General features: G+C 39.9%; 1 protein-coding gene across 1 annotated transcript; it reads left to right on the top strand.

Moving 5' to 3' along the window:
- Positions 1 to 988: 988 nt before the first annotated feature.
- Positions 989 to 19,586, top strand: NOL11 (nucleolar protein 11). The gene is made up of 18 exons (XM_004749131.3): positions 989 to 1,181; positions 3,147 to 3,260; positions 3,381 to 3,437; positions 5,159 to 5,307; positions 6,650 to 6,707; positions 7,008 to 7,152; positions 9,229 to 9,417; positions 11,053 to 11,129; positions 13,376 to 13,499; positions 14,099 to 14,187; positions 15,302 to 15,370; positions 16,047 to 16,231; positions 16,381 to 16,506; positions 16,662 to 16,892; positions 17,318 to 17,396; positions 18,292 to 18,384; positions 18,898 to 19,005; positions 19,169 to 19,586. Exons 1-18 carry the CDS (start codon positions 1,041 to 1,043, stop codon positions 19,283 to 19,285), a joined length of 2,151 nt encoding a protein of 716 aa, XP_004749188.1. The 5' UTR covers positions 989 to 1,040; the 3' UTR covers positions 19,286 to 19,586.
- Positions 19,587 to 21,635: the final 2,049 nt, after the last annotated feature.

The raw sequence follows: 21,635 nt of genomic DNA, 5'->3' as shown, positions 1-21,635 counted from the left end.
TAAAAAAAAAAAAAAAGAAAAGAAAGAAAGAAAGAAAAAAAATCTCTCCCAGCGGGGGGGGGGGGCGCGGAATCTCTCCCAAAAATGCTGTCTCGCTAAAAATTGCCTGAGGCGAGGGGGGGGGCCCTGGGTGGCTCAGTGGGTTAAGCCGCTGCCTTCGGCTCAGGTCATGATCTCAGGGTCCTGGGATCGAGTCCCGCATCGGGCTCTCTGCTCAGCAGGGAGCCTGCTTTCCCCTCTCTCTCCGCCTGCCTCTCTGCCTACTTGTGATCTCTCTCTGTCAAATAAACAAATAAAATCTTTAACAAAAAATTAAAATAAAATAAAAATTGCCTGAGGGGACCGCTCAGGGACCGACACTTGGACTTCACCTTCCACCTGACAAGTTCTGATCCCGGGGAGAGCGCTTTGCCCTCGGGCTCGGGGAACAAAAGGAGCCCGAGACAAGCGGGGAGGTCCGAAAGGCCACGGATTCTGGAGCTCGACGGAAGGTTCTGAGAAGCAGGGGGATGAGGCTTGTCACTTAAGAACAGCACTTTATCAAGAGTTTATCTGGAGACGGACATTTCTTTTCTTTAGCTCAGTGTTTCTTGAGGCCGTGGCAAGAATTCCCGAAGAGTTCACTTAGAGTGACAAAATAGAACAAAACAAAAAGGAGCTTATTTATATTTGCCTGCTTGCCACGCCCACCCTTCAGCCTCTCAAATCCTGGCCTGAAAAGGGCGCCGCGGCCGAAGCGACTGCAAGTGACAGGTAAGACATTCCCAGGCCCGCCCTTCCCGTCTCCGGAGGAGTACATCCGGGACTCCGAGGGGCGTGGCTAGGAGGAGGAGTCTAGAGGCAACGTCCCGGCTCCGCTCACCCGGCGGTGCCCACCGCCAGGCACACGGGCCGCGCCAGCCACGCCCGCCAGAGGTCGCCCGCTCAGCAAACAGGGTTCTTATTTGGCAAGTGTCTGCCCTGTCGGGCTCCTAGTTCTCGCGAGAGAAAGCGCAAAGCCTGCCGGGAGGAATGAGCTGCAGTCAGTAGGTTTGCCCAAAATGGCAGCCTTGGAGGAGGGGTTCACGTTGTCTGCGGTACCCTTGGGTGCCGGGCCTCACGGACTCCTAGGCGTGGAGCAGAGCGACAAAGCAGACCAGTTTTTAGTGACGGACGGCGGCAGGACCGTCATCCTCTATAAGGTGAGGGTGATGTGGTCGGAGAGCGCCCCTTTCTGAGCACAGAGCCAGAGCTGCAGGTTTCTCACAGCTTCAGAGAGAGATCGTCGAGCGGCTTATTGGAGAGCTGGCTTGGCCTCTCCGGGACGCTGAATGAGGTCTAGTGTAGGACTCGGTTGTTTTTCTGGAGAGAGAGAGAGACATCTTTCCGACTTCCAGGCGGCGGAGCGTCTGAGTGCACGTGGGTTAGACTCAGAAAGGAAAGGAAAACCTGGGCTTTCGCTTCGCATCTCCCGGTGATGGCCTTAAGATCCCCTCCCGGGTTTTCAGTTACTCTCGCTGCCCGCAGAAGGCTTGAACGGAGATCGGGCGGGAGAGACTGACTGGCAGCGTGGGAACAGTGGTTTAACTTTGTGCCCATACACTTTCCCCCTCTCTTTGGGGGGACAGTTTTGCGCATTGTTTTGCTCGTTTGATTTCTTAGTAGCTTGGTGCAATCCTGATTCCGAGTGAGCTGTCAGTTGCCAACTAACTATCCGCTGTAAATCCTGGAGTTGAGTCCTGGGCAGGCTCTGTAGGTCCCGCCCCCTTTTTATCCAAACTGTTCACTCAAGACTCCTGAGCAGTTTTGCTTTTAGTAATCTCGTAGAAAGTAATTATTTTTATCTGGACTGCTGAACATAGTTTCCCGTGTCTTTAAGAAGCTAGGTATCTACTCTGAAGTTTTGGGAGCAGGTTGCCAACATTCCCTGTAGCGTTTGCTGGTCTTGACTCTTTCTGATGACACTGTTGGTTTTTACCTCCACCGTCAGGTGGACTTAAAATTTCGCAGTTCCTACATACAAATACAGTGACTGGAATTGGCATGATCCCGGGTATAGCTGCTCAGTTTCCCATGCCCCGTTCAAAGGCACAGTGGAATCCCATTTTTTAAAATGTACTAATTACAAAAAAGTGTTGTTAATTTACTTTTTTCTTTTAGTAACTTAGTTACATTTTCATTTTAATTAATTTTTTAAAGTTTTTTTTTTTAATTTTTTAAAGAATATTTGAGAAAGAGGGAGAAGCAGACTGCTGTTGAGCTGGGAGGCTGATGGGGGGAGTTGGCGGGTCATCCCGGGACTCAGATCATGACCCTAGCCAAAGACAGAGGCTTAACCAATTGAGCCACCCAGGCACCCCAAGTTTTTTGTCGTGTGTGTGTGTTTTTAAAATATTTTATTTTTTTTTTTTAAGATTTTATTTATTTATTTGAAATAGGGAGAGAGATCACAAGTAGGCAGAGAGGCAGGCAGAGAGAGGGAGAAGTGGACTCCCTGCTGAGCAGAGAGCCCGATTCGGGCCTTGATCCCAGGACCCTGAGATCATGACCTGAGCCGAAGGCAGAGGCTTAACCCACTGAGCCACCCAGGCGCCCTAAAATATTTTATTTATTTGATGTCTGAGAGAGAGACAGTGAGAGAGGGAACACAAACAGGGAAGTGGGAGAGGGAGGAAACAGGCTTCCCGCTGAGCAAGCCTGATGCAGGGCTTGGATCCCAGGGTCCTGGGATCATGACCAGAGGCGGAAGGCAGACTCTTAACCACTGAGCCAACCAGGCACCCTGGCACCTCCAGCTTTTTATGTTTGTAGTAAAATACAACATGCAGTTTACTGTTAACTATATTTTGAATATAGTGTACAGTATATTAAGTATGTTTATGTTGTGCAGCCATCACACCATCCATTTCCCAAACTCTTCATCTTGAAAAACTGAAATAAGCAGTAACTCCCCATTTCCCCGGCCCCGGACACCACCATTCTACTTTCCGTCTTAAGTGAAATCGTACAGTGTTTGCCTTTTTTGTGATTACTTACCTTTTTACTTTAGGAAATTTATTAAATGTTATTATTTTAATTATTATTTTCTTTGTCTTTACTGTAAATTTAGTTGCTCTAATATCTGAAATTGACTTTCTGAATATTGTACGTTGCCTTGATTTTGCTAGGTTTCTGATCAGAAACCCTTGGGAAGCTGGTCAGTGAAACAAGGTCAAATTATAACATGTCCAGCTGTATGCAACTTTCAAACTGGAGAGTATATTGTTGTACATGATAATAAGGTGAGTTTTAAAACTTCTTATATAATATATGCAACAAATCAAATGTCGATTTATTAACTACTTGTGTTAAGTGTAAGTGGAAATTGAAATGCTTTTTTAACTTGTGTGTATTGATTTAAGGTTTTGAGAATATGGAGTAATGAAGACGTAAACCTGGATAAAGTATTTAAAGCTACAGTAAGTCTTTGGATTTTTTTTTTTTTTTAAGATTTTTATTTATTTGAGAGAAAGAAAGAGAGCACAAGTGGGAAGAAGGAGAAGCAGCTCCCAGCTGAGCAGGGAGTCTGATGCAGGGCTCAGTCCTAGGACCCCACAGTCGTGACCTGAGCTGAAAGGAGAGACTTAACTAACTGACCCACCCAGGCTCACATATTATTCTTTGGATTTACTAGTGTGTCTATTAGCTTATTGGTGAGATGGAATAATTTGTAATGCAGTATTTTGTTTATCTTAGTATATCTGTGAGTGAGCATAAAAGTTATATCAGCTTTTCATTCTAGTTACTTTATAGTGTATCTTGGAACACATCTTAGTTCATTAATGTGTTAGAAAATAGAAACTTTATTATTACATGAGATTAAGGATTTAAATAATTCCTGAATGGTACATTTTCAGTTACTTCCATGAGTTTAGATGTTTATGATGTGTCCCTTGTGAGAAATTCACTGTGCCCTTTCTTAAAATAGGTAGAACAGACCCTGCTGATTTTATTATATATCTTAAGAGTGTGCAGAATACAGTAACAAAGAACCTTGAGTATCTGTGCCTTTTCTACTAATGACCTAAAGTGTGTGTGTGTGTGTGTGTTTGTGTTTAAAGATCTGTTTATTTATTTGAGAGAGAAAGAGCACGTGCAAGTGGTTGGGGGTGGTAGAAGGGAGAAAGAGAATCTCAAGCAGACCCCTGTGAGCATGGAGCCAGAGACAGGGCTGGATTTCACAACCCTGAGATCATGGCTTGAGCTGAAATCAAGAGTCATAAGCTTAACAGATCAAGCCTCCCAAGCACCCCTAACCTAAAGTGTGTTAATTAACTTTTCTTACTTAAAAATGAGAGTCTCAAACTAGGGTGACCTTGAAAGTTCTTTCCAGTTCTGAATGTCTAACTAAATATAATTGGCAGATTTTAGAAGTGGCGCGTGATAGAACTGATTGAGATGTAATGACAGTTACCACTTGGATCCTTGAAACTTCTAGCTAGCTAACTGTGTTGTCTCCTGGCCCTAGTCTTTTTATTCACCTTGCAGTAACATGATCCTTAATTTTACAGTGGAGTTAACTTCTTTTCTCGGGCTTAGAGGCTGTACTTGTAATTATGGCATCAGTCTTTATCTAGCCCCAGAACTGCTTAAAACTGCATTAGTGGTGTCATTTATGCCTCTCCCCACCTTCAGGTTTTGAGAGCCAGGTTATACCTCCCTCCAGTAGTCAAAATAAAAGAACAAACCAAAATTCATAAAAATGATGATTTACGGTTGGTTCAGTCAGTTAAGTGTCAGACTCTTGATTTAGGCCCATGTCATGATTTCAGGGTTGTAAGATCAAGCCCCACATTGGACTCTGCGCTCAGTACAGAGCCTGCTTGATTTCTCTTTCCCTCTCCCTGTGCCCCTCCCTCTGCTCACCCATGTTCTCTCTAAATAAATAAACAAAATCTTCAAATAAATAAATAAATATAAAGTGGCGACTTAAGGGTAGAGCAGGGGACAGGGTAAATGGTATAGGAGCAAAAGGCTTCTGTATCTACTTTATGTTGTACATTTGACTATGGAACCACATAAAGCTGAATCAAAATGAAAACAAGTCAGTTCTTAAAAATAAGCTTTCTGTAAATGTCCTTATTCTCTTAGGTAACAATTGTTTTAGAATAAAAACTAATGCATTCTTACTTTCTTCTAGTTGTCTGCTGAGATATATAGGATACATTCAATACAAGGGGCAGAACCCTTAGTGCTATTCAAGGAAGGTGCTGTTCGTGGCTTAGAGGCCTTGCTTGCAGAGCCCCAGCAGAAAATTGAAACTGTTATCTCTGATGAAGAAGTGATTAAGTAAGTTCCAATACTTGTAAGTGAATTTTTTCCAAAATAAAAATGTACTGTCCTTATTTTTTATACCATTCTTTGCTTTGTTCAAAAGTATTTTGGTTATAAATACAGGAAAAGCTTAATTAAAAACCATTTATATGCCGTTGACCAAATTAGCATCCTCCAAAAACCTCTGGAGTGATAGGTGATTGGGGAGACTTCATAGGCATGTGAGTTCTGTTTTGATGACAGAAGACTGTGTAGGAGTTATTTGAAGATGACGTGGGTAGTGCCATGAGCCCAAGATCTCTCCCTGTTACATTGTCCTAACTGCCAAGGTCAGGACCCTTACCCCTGAGGACAAGTATAGTTTGTTGTTAGTGACATGATGATATGCTTTGAGCACCCTGCTTTCCCAGATCCTGGTGTCAAACTGGGAAAATGACTCTCAAATGATAGAAGGAAATTTCATGATTTTACATTTCTCCAGTCCCCTCCCCCCCCTTTTTTTTAATATTTTATTTATTTGTCAGAGAGAGAGATTTTGTACAAACAAGGGAATGGCAGGCAGAGGGAGAAGCAGACCCTCACCAAGCAGGGAGCCTGATTCGGGGCTCGATCCCCGGACCCTGGGATCATGACTTGAGGCGAAGGTAGACACCTAACTGACTGAGCCACTCCGGTGCCCCTCCAGTCCCCATTATTTTATCACATTCCCTATTTAGTTAACTTGCTGCCTCTCCTGGTCCACTTGATGCAAGCTAAATTTCTAAAAGTCAGAAGGAAGCCTTGTACTTAGTGAACAATGTAGACAATGACCAGGTGTATCTTGGACTGCTCTGTTGAATGGCTCTAATGTGTGAGCAGCCGTGTTTGGAGGAAATCTTCAGGAAAAAGGGGTATAGGTAGAGGATGTGAGTTCTAGTGGCCACCTTGCCGGAATTTGGCTATGTAGCCTCAGTTACAAGCCCTTTATCTTCCCTGTGCCTCCTCTCCAGGCAGGTGAGATCCTAACGTTTTCCTCAGAGCACTAGTCCTAAAAGTGACTGAAAGGAAGGGGAAGGGGAAGAGTCAAATAAGTTGAATAACACTGCCTACTGTCACACACCCACCCTTTTGGAGCTTTACAGTTCACATTGTCTTTAAAGCTCCGGGAAGTTAAGCAACTTGCATTTAATCCAGAGATTCATTTGGCAGAGAAATACCTACTAATTCTCTGTGAAATGTATTTTGAAATACTGAATTAAGGTCTCTGGCATCTCTTTGACCCAAAAAAATAATAGAAGATATTGTCTGAAATTTAGCTTGATAGGTTTCTCTCAGCTGGTGATTTGGCATTTTATAAATTTTCTTCCTATTTTTTTAGGTGGACAAAGATTTTCATGGTATTTAAGCATCCTGTTCTAATTTTTATTACTGAAAAAGTAAGTGGTATCTTTAATTCCTGGCCTATTTTGTGACATTTCAAATTCACATATATTATTTTTAAACTAAAATGGGCTTTAGTATTTCTCAGAAGATTTTCTTTATTGTGTATCTTTTTTAATACTAAAAAAATCTTCTAGTTACAAAGAAATATTTTGTAGAACAATTTTACTTTAATTGGACATGAGGTTTTTAAGCACTCATTAAAGTAATTAGGAGGGTGACATCTGGCTTTAACATTTAAATATAATTGGTTGAAATGGGAATATTTTTAAACAAAATAACCTTTTTATGTGCAGCATGGAAATTACTTTGCTTACATACAAAAGTTCAACTCACATACCTTAAGCAAATACACGCTCGTACTTGGACAAGAAGAAAAATCTGTTATACAGAGTTTCACTGCATCTGTGGATCGGAAATTCATCTCTTTGATGTCATTAAGTAAGTATTTTTCTTCAAACTTACAGAGATTATAAATAAAGCATGGTGGGTTTTCTGAGTTAGCATCTGAGGTTTTTTTGCAGTTTTCTATTGTAGCACTTCACTTCCCGTGCTTCCTTCCAAGCATTTGTGTCTTCACTTTTTGTACTTTGCCTTATCTGTCATGCATTACGTCACTGGTTCTCTGCAGCTAATTTTTATATCTTAAGATTTATCGGGGCACGTGAGTGCTTGGTCCATTAAGTGTCTGCCTTCAGTTCAGGTCATGATCCTGAGGTCCTGGGACCTCCCAGTCCTGGGCTCCCTCCTCAGCAGAGTCTGCTCCTCCCTTTCTCCCTCTTCCTCTCCCCCTATGTTTGCCATCTCGCTCTTTTAAATAAATAAAATATGCTAAAAAGAAAAAAAAGTATATATGTGTGTGTGTGTATATATATAAAAAGCAGTAGTAACATAATACCAATAAAAAAGGGAAAAATCTTTTTTTTATCTTTATCATCATAAGGCTAGGTTCTTTGATACTGTAAGTATGAAGCATAAAGTAACTAAGGCGGCCCTAGTTGGCTTAGTCCGTTAAGTGTGTGTCTTCAGCTCAGGTTGTGGTCCTAGGGACCTGGGATCGCATCCCACATTGTGATCTATGCTCACCTGCTTCTCCCTCTCCCTGCTGCTCTGTCTACTTATGCTCACACATACATGCACACACTCTCTATGTCAAATAAATAAATAAAAACTTTACAAATAAGTAAATAAATAATAAAATAACGAAGGTTGGTATTGAGTGACCCTTCAAGTTCTCTTTTCTAGCCTTAAGATTTAGGGTACCCTTCTTTGAACGATGGTGGAGGCAGGTGAATTAACGGAATCTAACAAAGCATTCGTGGCCTATGCCAGCCAGCATTTTATAGATTTGTTGACCCCTTGTAGATTATCTATCTATACCTAATGGTCTAAAGTATAACCCTAATCTTAGGTGACGAGGAAAAAGAAAAATGCCTTTGTGGTGTCCTCTTTATCCTGCCCTTTATAGCTCCTCTTGAAGTTGTTCTGAGAGAATTAAGGGAGGAAGGAACAAGAACAATATTTTCATAGTATGACAGTTTAAAAATCTTAATATCTTTTTTTTTATTGGTTCCAGAGGTAGAATTTAGTGATGCGTCAGTGGCATATAACACCCAGGGCTCATTACATCAAGTGCCCTCCTTACTGCCCGTCATCGAATTATCCTTTCCTCCCACCCCAATTAAAAAATCTGTGAGATTTTTTAATGTGCAGATGTTTGCAATGGCTATTAAGAAAAAGTTCCCATCATTTATTTTATCTAGAAGGTCTTCGGAATTCACTTAATGCCTTTGCTTAAGAGGGACTGGTTTTCTTATAGTTTAATCTGTAAGATATACTTAGTGATGTGGTTTGGTTTGGTTTGGTTTAGTTTTGTTTTTTTAAGTAGGCTTCATGCCCAGCATGGGGCTTGACTTCACAACGGAGATTAAGAGTTGCATACTCTACAGACTGAGCCAGCCAGCTGCCCCAGATGCACTTATTGCTGAGTGAAAGTTTATGAGTGAAGTTTTAGCTTACTGAATGAATACTGTAATAAGGGAGTCTGAAGCAAAGGCCATAAAATCTTCCTGTAGCATAACTAAAACCACAGTAAAATTGCCAAAATTCAATTGACATGCCAAAAAACAGCAATTTCATATGGTTTTCAGGGTGACACAGTAATGAGAAAAGTCATGTATAGACCAGAAGCTAATTGATGTTGAATGTGAGGTATATCCTTTTAGTGACTAGATTGTTGGTATTTCTGCAGTTCCCTCACATAGTGTCAGTTATTATGAGTATTTAGCTGTTGTGACATTTCTTACTGAGAGATTTAATAATAATATTCCTCCCTCATGTTTACGTTTGTAGTACAATTTAAGGGAAAGCATAGAGTGGTATGATTTTGAATCTGTTTATTTTTCTAGTTGTATCCTATATGAAATTGATACAACTTATAAACAACCTAGTACCTTGAACTGTAACAGATACAGAGCTGTCCTTTATCTGATAATAGCAAATACTTGTTTCCAACAGGCTCTGATGGATGTATATATGAAACCTTGGTACCAATACATCCAAGTGACCCAGAGAAAGATCAGAGGGTGGTTAGATCACTGTTGCTCAAGACTGTGGTGTCTGATGATGCTCGAAATGGTGTTGCACTCACCGTCCTGGATCAAGATCATGTAGCTGTCCTAGGACCACCGCTGCCATCTTCCAAGGGTGACTGAAATCTGATCCATTAATAAGTCCTTTGGATTTTTCCTTCAAAGTATACCTTTTAGTCTTTTTCTTTTTTATTTATTATCACCCATTAATTTTCTTTAGCATCATAATCAAATTATTTTTGTAGCTTCCTAACTCTCCTTGAATAGGTCTTTGATTTCATCTTACATTAGTTACTTTTTTTAAGTTTATTTTATTTATTTGTGTATTTACTTATTTACCTATTTATTTATTTTTACTTATTTCTACACCCAACACTCAAACCCCTGAGATCAAGAGTCACATACTCTGTTGACTGAGCCAGCCAGGTGCCCTGTCTTTTAGAAATATTCCTTCTATCACTACCTTGCCTGTGACTGATGTCTTAAAGGAATAAAAACTGCCAATATCTGTGCCAGCCCAGAGGCATTTGATCATCAGTAAGCCTTGTGGTAGGGATTCGAATTCATAGCCTTTCAGCAGAAAGGAAATCCACTAGACTTGGACAACCTGATATTCAGGGACTGCTAATAGGCTTTTTCATCTCTGACATAAGAGCATTCATTCTCATTTCCACCTCACCTTGCCCCCAGATAACCCCTCCACACACACACACAAACACAGACTTACTGTCTATCACAAAAAATACATTTGTTCTGGCAGGTGTGAGATTAGGGTCTTTCAGGCAACACTATGAAACTCAGAATATTTTGTCTAGTATTCAGGTCTCTCCATAGTCTAGACCTCATCCACTCTTTCCAGTCTCTTTTCTCAGTTTCTGAGCAAGAATCCTTTGATTTATTCATCCCAGGCTTCCTACTGACTGTACTCTTAACCTGGCCATCCTAGTCCGTGTACTTTGTTATTAAGTTTCTCCCTCTTAAGATAGGAGCTACTAGTTACAGCATAGCTATCCTGTGCAGGGCATTTTAGGTTTATTACCTTGTTTGTATCATTTAATCTTTCAGCAACACTGGGAAAGAAAGTAGTTACTAACAGCAGTCCTGTTTTACAAGTCAGCAGACAGGTATTGGATAACTAAGTAGGGTGACCCTTTTTACCCAGACCACAGACCTTACTGATCTCCAGTCCCGGCACTGTCACTTTACCGTGCTGTGCTTCTCTCGCCCCTACCGTCATCCCTCTTCTGGGTCATGCTCTAACCACCAAAGCCCGGTAACTACTGTTAGAGCTTCCTGTGTCTCTTTCTAGACATGGGTACAAGCACATGCGTACAAGCAAATACTACTACATATTTTTCTTTCCTCTTCTCTTTACACGTATAGTAGCATACCATTCACACTTGTGCACCTTATCAACTTACTGAGGGATCGTAGAGCCCTTTCCATATCAACATTTATTACTAATTTATTATTGTTATTATTAACACTTTATTTTTTTAGAGCAGTTTAAGGTTCACAGCAAAATTGAGGGGAAGGTATGTAGATCCCATAAGCCCACTGTCTTCACCCATCTCATTTCCTTGAGTTTCTGCGGCAATCACGGTCTTCATTACTCATTTTATACCTAATAAAACAAGACTTACGTGTTTAACTGTGAGTGTCCCTAATCTCCTCACTTCCTTCCCCATCACCCTCAGCATCACATGTTTATATGTGGTACAACTCTGAATTTGTTTGTCTTATTTTGTAGAATGCATCTCCATATGGAATACAAAATTTCAAACACTACAGACTTCCAAAGAGCTATCACAGGGGACCAGCGGTCAAGTAAGTTTTTGGTTTGGGGGATTTTCAAATTTAGGTACTTTTGTGCATGATAAATACAGTATAAAGGAAGAGACTTCATATTTTAATAATTTGGCAGTTTTTGATTAAATTGAGAAAATAATTTTTACTTGCAAGATTATATTTAATTTGGTTATTGTTTCAATTTTTGTTAAGTTTGTCACTTTCAATTATAGGCAATTTTATTTTATTTTTTTTTAAGATTTTGTTTATTTATTTGACAGACAGAGATCGCAAGTAGGCAGAGAAGCAGACAGAGAGAGAGGAGGAAGCAGGCTCCCTGCTGAGCAGAGAGCCCGATGCAGAGCTCCATCCCAGGACCCTGGGATCATGACCTGAGCCGAAGGCAGAGGCTTTAACCCACTGAGCCACCCAGGCGCCCCTATAGGCAATTTTAGATCAAGGAAGAACAATGAGCAAATAAAACGTAGCTGCTCTTTGGTTTGAAGTTTTTCTTTTGTATTTCTTATAAATATTTCTGTTTTTTATTACTATTATTATTATTATTATTTAAAGATTTTATTTTTTTGTTTGTTGGAGGGAGAGATCACAAGTAGGGAGAGAGGCAGGCCGGTAGAGGGGGAAGCAGGCTCCCCTGGCTGAGCAGAGATCCTGATATGGGGCTCAATCCCATGAGCCTGAGATAATGACCTGAGTTGAGGGCAGAGGCTTAACCTACTGAGCCATCCAGGTGCCCCTTTATTATTACTATTTTTAAGTATTCTCTATCTCCATTGTGGGGCTTGAACTCACAACTTCGAGACCGAGAGTCACATGCTCTCCTGACTAAGCCAGGCAGGAGCCCCATTCCAGTTCCACTTGTATTTTGAACCATACACCAGGGCTGTTACTTTTCTTAAGAAATTAGTCTTTTAGGTTACATGGTAAACATTATCATGGAGTTACATAAGGATTTTTTTTTTAAGATTTATTTCTGTATTTATTTGAGAGACAAAGACAAAGAGAAGGAGGGCAGGCACGAGCATGGGGAGGGGCAAAGGGAGAGGAGAGAGTGAATCTCAAGTAGACTCCCCGCTGAGTGCAGAGGCCGCTATGGGGCTGCATCCCAGGATCCTGAGATCATGACCTGAGCTGAAATAGAAGAGTTGGATGCTTAACTGACTGAGACACTCAGGCGCTGCTTACATAAGAATTATTGAAGAGTTTAAATGTTAGCCAGCCAGACCAAACTTCTGAGGCAGGGGTCCTTGTCTGTTTTGTTATCCATTTTTTCTTCAGTGTCTATCAAAGGTGCCCATAAAGATTGGTTGTTTAGTGAATGCATGTTCATACATAAATAAAATGTAATCAAGGTAATGTGATGTTAAGAGAGTTGTAATTAGAGCATAAGGAGACTAAATTTCACAGCATATAATATGATTTTATATTGAAACAAATAATAACAAAATTAACCACTTACAGTTCTACCACTCTAACAAACTTGTTTGATTTCCATGTTCCTTTAAGCTTTTTGTTCATATATCCATCTTACATTTTACCATTTTAAAGAGTGGAGTGATAAGATAGAAACAATGTTAGCAGCAGCCCTTTCTCCCCATGGGTCCTGTCCCCGTGCTTTAATAAAAATCACCTTTCTGCACCAAAACCAAAACAAAAACATTAAATTCTGCTTTTATCACCTAGCACGTCATTAACAGAGTACCCTGTTACAGTACCCTTGGTAATTATTACATTAATAGGTGTATAACAGTGGCAGTGTTACTTTTAAGTAATTATTTTAAATGCATATGTTGGTCAGATTTTTAGGAGTAAAGAGTGTCCTTCAAATTATGCTTTATTCAGATGTGGGCAAAAGTAAGAGCTGTGTAAACCTACCCAGTTAGTAGATTGTACATGTGAGATTATTCTGGAAAGTTGCTTAACTTTGTTTTGTCAATTTTTTTTGTTGTTATATTAAGATTTCTCATACCGTAAGTTATTGTTATAAATGCAGCTCAGATCTTAAAAGTGGGGGAAAAAATTGCTTACTCTTTTTCTTTTTAAAAAGATTTTATTTATTTATTTGACAGAGATAGAGAGAAACAGTGAGAGAGGGGATACAAGCAGGGGAAGTGGGAGCGGGAGAAGCAGGCTTCCTGATGAGCAGGGAGCCTGATACGGGGCTCAATCCCAGACCCTGGGATCATGACCTGAGCCAAAGGCAGATGTTTAATGACTGAGCCACCCAGGTGCCCCTGCTTACATTTTTTATAACGTTTTTTTTGTAGCTCTGGTATTATGGGGAAAATTTATTTGTGCTACATGGAAAATTTCTTATGGTGATTCCATACAAGTGTGAAGTATCTTCATTAGCAGGTGCTCTTGGAAAACTCAAGCACAGTCAAGATCCAGGTAGGAACTTCTGTTTGTGGTTTGTTTTTTTAAGTAACCTCTATATCCATTGTGGGTCTTGAACCTGAGATCAAGAGTTGCATGCTCTACTGACTGAGCCAGCCAGGTGCCCCCGGACTTTCTGTTTTTTTACTAAGATAAACCATTTTATTAACATCCAGTTTGATGTAGATTTCTACAACCATCAGTTTGCAGAACCTGTTTTTGATGTTGAAATTTGCCACGATTATTGAAGTTTCCTTGACCCAGGTGTCTACCTTGGGAACAGTCTCCATTGCAGATGCTGCTGCAGACTGAAGATCTAGACTGATGTCAGCCTGGTTCTGACATCAGGGGCAGTGCGAGAGTCCAGACAAAATGATTAATAGTTTCAACCTTCCAGGCTTATCAGTGGTCTCCTCTCTTGGCTTAATGTTACTGGCACGTAGCTTTATACTGTATTATGACGTACTGATCTGGGGTTCTCAGGGGAATTCAGTGGTCTTTAATGCTTCTCTTAAACTGTGCACAAATGGTCATTTTTTTGTTGTTCTTTGATTGGTTGGCAAAATACAGTAGGTCAAAAAATTCCAGAAATTGTATGCTTTGTGTTTTCTTAGGCACTCAGACTGTGCCTCACTTTGTAAACTGGGAAACATCTCGGGGACATAGACTTGGATCCCAGAACTCAGAGCAGTCGAAGAGAATTGTAAGTTTAGTAGTTGAAATAGAAATGTTAATGCAAATGTGGTGGGGGGGGAGAAAAAAAAGAAAAGGTTGAATTACCTTAATGATTCACATCTGTATAATGCTTATAGCTTTGATATTTCTTTTTTTTTTTTAATTTTTATTTATTTGACAGACAGATCACAAGTAGGCAGAGAGGCAGGCAGAGAGAGATGGGGAAGCAGGCTCCCTGCTGAGCAGAGAGCCTGATGCTGGCCTCAATCCCAGTACCCCAAGACCATCACCTGAGCTGAAAGCAGAGGCTTAACCCACTGAGCTACCCAGGCTCCCCCCCTTTGATCTTTCTTACCTTTTTTTAAAAGATGTTATTTATTTATTTATCTGACAGAGAGATCACAAGTAGGCAGAGAGGCAGCTAGAGAAGGCGAAGCAGGCTCCCTGCTGAGCAGAGAACCCAATGTGGGGCTTGATCCCAGGACCCCAAGATCATGACCTGAGCCTTAGGCAGAGGCTTAACCCACTGAGTCACCCAGGTGCCCTTGATCTTTTTTAAAAAAGATTTTATTGAGAGAGAGAGCATGCATGCATGTGCATGTGACCCATGGGAGGGGGCTGTGGGAGAGGGAGAAGCAAACTCCCCACTGAACAGGGAGCCCAATGTAGGACTTAATCCCAGGACCCTGAGATCTTGGCCTGAGCTGAAGGCAGACACTCAACGACTGAGCCACCCAGGCACCCCTATATTTATCTTAATGACAGAGCTATTTGAATCTTGAACCCACGAACCTGACATCTGTTATCCAGAAATGACATGTGTAGTGTAGTAGTTAATTTTTATGGGCATATATATGTTTAAGACACAGATAGGAAAATGGGCAGTTTGCAATTAGTAATAATGCCTTCCTGAGAGTAGAGATTTTGTGTTTAAGAAACAAATACATTAAAAGTCTTAAAGGTATTTAAATTAGTTGCAATAAATCCACTTTTCACTATAACCAAATTAAGATAGTTTAAAAAGTTTTTGATTAGAGCATACGTATGCTATTCTAGACTCTTTAGGACACCTTATAGTCTCTTAAATATATTTTGGATCTTTGGCATTGTTTTGAGAACCTCATTAATTTACTTGATTCCAGTTAAGGAGAAGAAAAACTGAAGTGAATGTACAGAATCCAGCATCCAAACAACTTCTGTCTGCTATAAAGGTAAATATAGTATTAAAAATACCAAAAATAAGCTCAAGTGGTTAAATCCCATCTACTTTCATTCATTCTTATTTTTATGATTTTTTTTTTGTATCTGTAGCTAACAGTTGTGTAGTACATTAAGGTGGTCAGAGCTATCTAGTACTTTGGCTTATTTGACTTTTACTAAGTATTTTGTGAGGTCACTGTGATGGTGGCAGCCTCATCACTATCTCTTTCCCTTTGCATTGAATATGTTTGTAACTTAGCCTCTTAAAGAATTTTATTTCTAAACTCTGGCATTGTGTTTTGTTTTGTGTTTTGTAGTTTTGTCTTTGGGCAGTGAATTGCAGCATCAACTCTAGGTTCACAGGATTGCATGAATACTGTTAATGATTTAAGAAAATGTTGAGCCAGCAACTTTTTTTTCTTTTTTTTAAAGATTTTATTTATTTATTTGACAGAGAGAGAGAGAGACATCACAAGTAGGCAGAGAGGCAGGCAGAGAGAGGAAGGGGAGCAGGCTCCCTGCTGAGCAGAGAGCCCGATGCGGGGCTCAATCCCAGGACCCTGAGATCATGACCTGAGCCGAAGGCAGAGGCTTAACCCACTGAGCCACCCAGGCACCCCAAGCCAGCAACTTTAAAGTTCAGAGTGACTTTAATGTACCGGACTGAACTGTCTTCTGCCCTTTCAGAAAGATTCAGAAAAACACATTGAAGAAGAACTATGTAAATTTTTGGCCATTAAGCCAACACCTGACTTTAATACTATTATTGGAGACATAGTATCAGAACTCCTGGGAAGACACAAAGCAGAACCATCATTTTATCCCCGGAACTCTTTGATGCAGCTTATCCAAACACATGTGCTTTCTCATAGGTAAGTGTTTCTGTATACCAAACTTGACATGCAATAACTTCTTTGACCTTGATTTTTACTAATTTTCATACTCTGAAAAAGCTTATACAGTATTTGCACTTAAGATTTTTTTTAATACACCAGAATGATTCATGATTTTTTTGTCTTAGCTTATGCCCTGGCTTGATGGAGGCTGCCTTAGAAAAGGCAGATGTACAGGTGTTACAGCTCTGTCTACAACAGTTCCCTGACATTCCCGAAACAGTCACCTGTGCGTGCTTAAAAATTTTCTTGAGGTAAGTTAGAAGCTGAGGGTCCTTTTTCATTACTGCATTTTTAATCTTTTACATTACTTGATTTCTGAAACTTTGAATGCCTACAAAATGAACATTTGTCCAGTGAGATCATGCAGTGATTAGAATTCATTTCTCGCTTTCAATTAACACGATAGCATTAGTGATGGCAGTCTTCAAGAAGCAGAAATCAATATGGAATCAGTTTCTGACTATAGTGATTCTGTGCAAGAGGAGAAAATGGAAGAGCAAACGGAAGTTCTTCACAATGGCTTCAATGCTGAAGAAGAAAACTGTGGTAACTGTGATCGGGAGTTAAACAAAAAGCCTCAGGATGCAGCAGAGGAGACCATGTCGTGCCCTGTAATACCAAAGAGAGCAGCTCTGCTGTATCCTTTGAAATAATTTCTCCCGCATTGTCTCTTTCCCTACACTCAAGTGCTGAGCAGCAACGAGGGAGTAAATAGATCATTTCGGTTATTTTGTTTTCCAGTTTTTTTCAGTTTCTGCTGGAAAATGGAATACAGTCAGTGCTCTCTGCAAACAGCTTTCTTAAACCTGATTTAAGAAGCTTTGTGAGGGCAGAAACTTTATTGATTCTAAAAATTAATATTCTGGATAAATGCCAATTACAGGAGTGAAGTATCCCAAATCCCCTCCGGTATTTATGAGGAAGTTCAGTGATAGAACTCTTTGAGAATAGTAAAACTTCTTATACATTTAGAAGAGATATCACTGGGGAAAGGAGTTACTCATAATTTCAGTGGAAAAGCCTTTATTTATTGAAACAAGGTTTTCCTTTAGTCCTAAGTAGAAATGCAATTCTTCATTCGGCTTACAGCGAAATGTTTCTTCTGCCTCACTTGAAAGACATTCCAGCACAACATGTCACTGTAAGTGTTCTTAGCATCCTATACAATTTTATTTCTGCTTTATTGATTTTTTAAAAGACTTTATTTATTTGAGAGACAGAGAGCGTGCATCAGATGGGGAAGGGTCAGAGGGAGAAGCAAACTCTCCACTGTCTGGGGAGCTTCGTGGGGCAGGTGGAGGCGGGGGGAGGCTTGATCCTTGGGCCCTAGGATCATGACCTGAGCTGAAGGCAGACACTTAACTGACTGAGCCACCCAGGTGCCCCTTATTTCTGGTGTACATTTTCCTGCTTAACTCTAACCAGCTTTAGGGCATTTTTGGAAAGGTTATCAGGTTCTTTCATGTGAATAAGAGGTTTCCCAGCCCCATCCTGAAAAATAGTGTCTAGGAGACGAGTAACTTTTGGTTGGCAGATCTTAGCGTATTCCTGGTGCCAAGCCTGAAGGCCAGGTTAATCCATCTAAGTTAAAAGCCAGTGTCTGGCTGGTGGGGGTAGAGCATGTGACGCTTGATCTCGGGGTTATGAGTTCGAGCCCATGTTAGGTGTAGAGATTACTTTAAAAATACATATATACATACATACATAGATACATACACGTTTTGGGTGTTTAGTTGTTGTTGTTGTTGTTTTTCTTTAAGTAGAAACTAAAAGTTGCTGAGAGATGGATTTTCTTTTCTATTTACTACTTAAAAACAGAATAAGCTCCCCAGCCACCTCTCCCAAACCAGGTGAATTCCTCATTGATGGCAACAACTACATTTTATTCATTTCTGTCTCCCCAGGTGTCTAGCATATTTGTTTGATGTATAACTAAACTCAGTGCCTTCTTAATTTTTTTTTGTCTCTTTGTTAGCTTGATATAGAGAGAACATTTTCCTATCAAGGTGATAAATTGTCCTTTTTTCCCTACCCAGCTATTTCTCCAGTATTTGTATTTCCTTTATCTGAAGTGTAGTGAAAATGCTACTATGACTCTTCCTGGGCTACACCCTCCAACCCTGAACCAAGTAAGATCATCTTTTTTTCAATTTATTGTTTTACTTTTTATTTTAATTCAAATATAGATAACATACAGTATTATACTAGTTTCAAGTATACAGTACAGTGATTCAGCCCTTCCTTAAAACATCCAGTGCTTACCACGATCAGTGAACTCTCTTACTCCTCTTCGCCTGTTCGCCCTATCCCTCCACCTGCCTACCCTCTGGTAATCGACAGTTGTTCTAATTAAGAGGCAGTTTTATTGGTTTGTCTCTTTTTTCTTTGTTCATATGTTTTGTAAATTCCCTACATGGGTGAAGTCATGTGAAAAAGATTGAGTTATGCCCGTGAAATAAGTGTAAATCGAAGAAGAGTGTTTTTTTATGCTGGTTAGAAATTACTCTGTTTCTAAACTTAAATGTTTAGATTTTAGTAAAAACGACCAATTTTTATAACTGATGTAATTCTGGACTTTGTAAAATGAATTAAGCTGAAATTAAATTTAAAATCTTAATTTTCCTTTTCCTGTTTGTCTTCAGATTATGGATTGGATATGTCTCCTTCTGGATGCTAACTTTACTGTTGTTGTAATGATACCAGAAGCAAAAAGTCTACTGTTGAGTCTTTACAAGTTTGTGAAATCCCAGGTGTGTGATTATTTGATATATGCTGAGTTTCATAGTACCTGAGTTATCACTTAAATTATAATTTATTCTTAAAATTTTTATCTTGGAATAGTTATAAGTGGTCATGGAGGATTTGTACTTGTGAAAGTTATGGTAAAAGTTACTCTGAAACTTTTTTCTTTAGATTTGCATTTGTTCCGAGCTCAACAAGATTGAAGTAAGCTTTCGTGAGCTGCAGAAATTAAATCAAGAAAAGAACAATAGAGAATTATATTCGATTGAAGTCCTGGAACTCTTCTGATATAACCAGTTCTCCTTCACGGACGTTTTATGAGCCTCTTTTATCTGATTTCTTCCTGCTCATCCAGGCAAGGGATGTGTTTTGTTTGTGACTCTTGCTGTCAGTGACAAGAGAAATGTGTCAGCTAGTACCTGGTCCGTCACTTACGGATGATCCTGGTTGGACTGTAGGTTTCATGTGAACCTATTTTACTTTATAGACATTGGTGGGGAGAGGTTCCGAAGCTTTTTTTAAATATGTAACTGAGCTGATTTTAAGTAAACTTATTTGTGTATTGATAAAAATCTAATTTCTTACCATGTTTTTTGATTAGTTCTTCATTTAGTTAAAGAAAAAAAAATCACCATAGAAACGGTGATTTTAACAAGAATGTAGTTTTATTAGAGTCAGAAGCTGTCCCAGTGCGTCTAAGCTCTTGGGTCACAAAGGAGGTGAATTCTGGAAGCAGGGTGGGACATATGTTCATACAGACATAGGTTTCTCTTCTGCCACTTTCTTCTGTCCTTTACCTTCTTTACATGCTCAGGGGTTGAACAATACCTCTTTCTATTTATTGTCTCTCAGATTATCTTCGTGATTAGTGGGTAATTTAGGTTTCTCTTCTGAAAATAGTTTTTTATAGGTTGACTGACCATAGAGTTTCCCGTTTTAATTCTTTGGATTTAGGGCAAGTGAGGGACTTTATGTAGACAAAATGGTATTTTGTTTCTTGAAAAGAAACTCAAATTTATCTTTGGTAAAAGTGAAATAATTCTTTCAGGTGTTGAATAAGATCTCTATAAATAACTTAAAACACGTCTGAGCTGTGCAAGTCTCTGTTAAGTAAATCATTTTGAGACCTGTTTTAACTTGAAGGGTTAGAATATGTTAAAAACAAATATTCCTGTTAAACTCTAGTGCAGAAATGCAAGTTCAAGTGTGATTATAGAGATCAGAGTTACAGAATCCTAGCTACTTAACATAATTTGCATCAGAAAAAGGCTTCATTTTAGGCTGGCACTCTCTGTAAACTGTAGTTAGAACTACGGCGGGTAACAGACAGCAGCTGCTTAATCTGTCTTTAAGCCTGAGAGAAAAGATTACAAGGGTAACCCCGTATATTAATTGTCATTTCACTTCGTGTCATAGGACTTCTTGCTCAGTTTAAAGTGATTACAGTTACTTCTCAGCAGAAGTAAAAAATGCAGGCTTTCATAGTCGTTTCTGTATATGTCCTTATAAAAATAAATACTGGTTCTTTTACAGTCTTTATTGTGAAGTTTAGTAATTTGGTTATAAATATAGAAACATTGCCGATGCTCAATATAAGTACAAAATTAGGTTGCCTATGGTCTGAGTCACTAAATTTAGAAATAAGGATTTTAGGGGCGCCTGGGTGGCTCAGTGGGTTAAAGCCTCTGCCTTCGGCTCAGGCCATGATCCCAGGGTCCTGGGATCGAGCCCCGCATCGGGCTCTCTGCTCTGCAGAGAGCCTGCTTCCTCCCCTCTCTCTCTGCCTGCCTCTCTGCCTGCTTGTGATCTCTGTCTGTCAAATAAATAAATAAAATCTTTAAAAAAAAGAAAAAAAGAAATAAGGATTTTATAAGGACATACAGAAAACTTTTTTATTGAAGTACAATTGACAGCAGACTCTTATAGGCTGAGTCCTTCAAACCAAGGATTGTGTCTTACCCTTTCTGCACTCTAAACACAGGACCACAGGCACATGATTAGTGTTCAGTAAATGGTTATTGAATAATGGATCTTATCTGTCCAGCTAGAGGGTAACAATTCTGAGGGTTTGCAGTAATCTTTCTAGAAAATAAATCTATCTGTGTTCACTACCCATAGGCAGTTTACCTTTTTCCTCTATCCTTTATTCTATTTATTTATTTATTTATTTTTAAGATTTTATTTGTTTGAGAGAGAGAGCAAGCATGGGGGATGGGGCAGAGGGAGAAGCAGACTCCTTGCTCAGCAGGGAGCCTGATGTGGGGCTCTGTCCCAGTACCCTGGGATCATGTCCTGAGCTGACACTTAAAACTGACTGCGCCACTCAGGCACCCCAGATAGAGTTGTGGTTTTTGTGTATTAGATATTTTATTTCTTTTTTTTTTTTTAAGATTTTTTTTTTATTAATTTATTTGACAGAGATCACAAGTAGGCAGAGAGGCAGGCAGAGAGATAGGAGGGGGAAGCAGGCTCCCTGCTGAGCAGAGAGCCTGATATGGGGCTCGATCCCAGCACCTTGGATCATGACCTGAGCCAAAGGCAGAGGCTTTAACTCACTGAGCCACCCAGGCGCCCCTAGATATTTCATTTCTAATACAATTCAGATCCCAGTTGTTCCACTACTTTATGCTCATTTTCA

Source organism: Mustela putorius, unplaced genomic scaffold, assembly GCF_011764305.1.
Source record: "Mustela putorius furo isolate JIRA1106 unplaced genomic scaffold, ASM1176430v1.1 tig00000487_pilon_pilon_pilon, whole genome shotgun sequence".
In the NCBI taxonomy this organism is placed as follows: Eukaryota; Metazoa; Chordata; class Mammalia; order Carnivora; family Mustelidae; genus Mustela; species Mustela putorius.
This window is presented reverse-complemented; position numbering and strand designations above follow the sequence as displayed.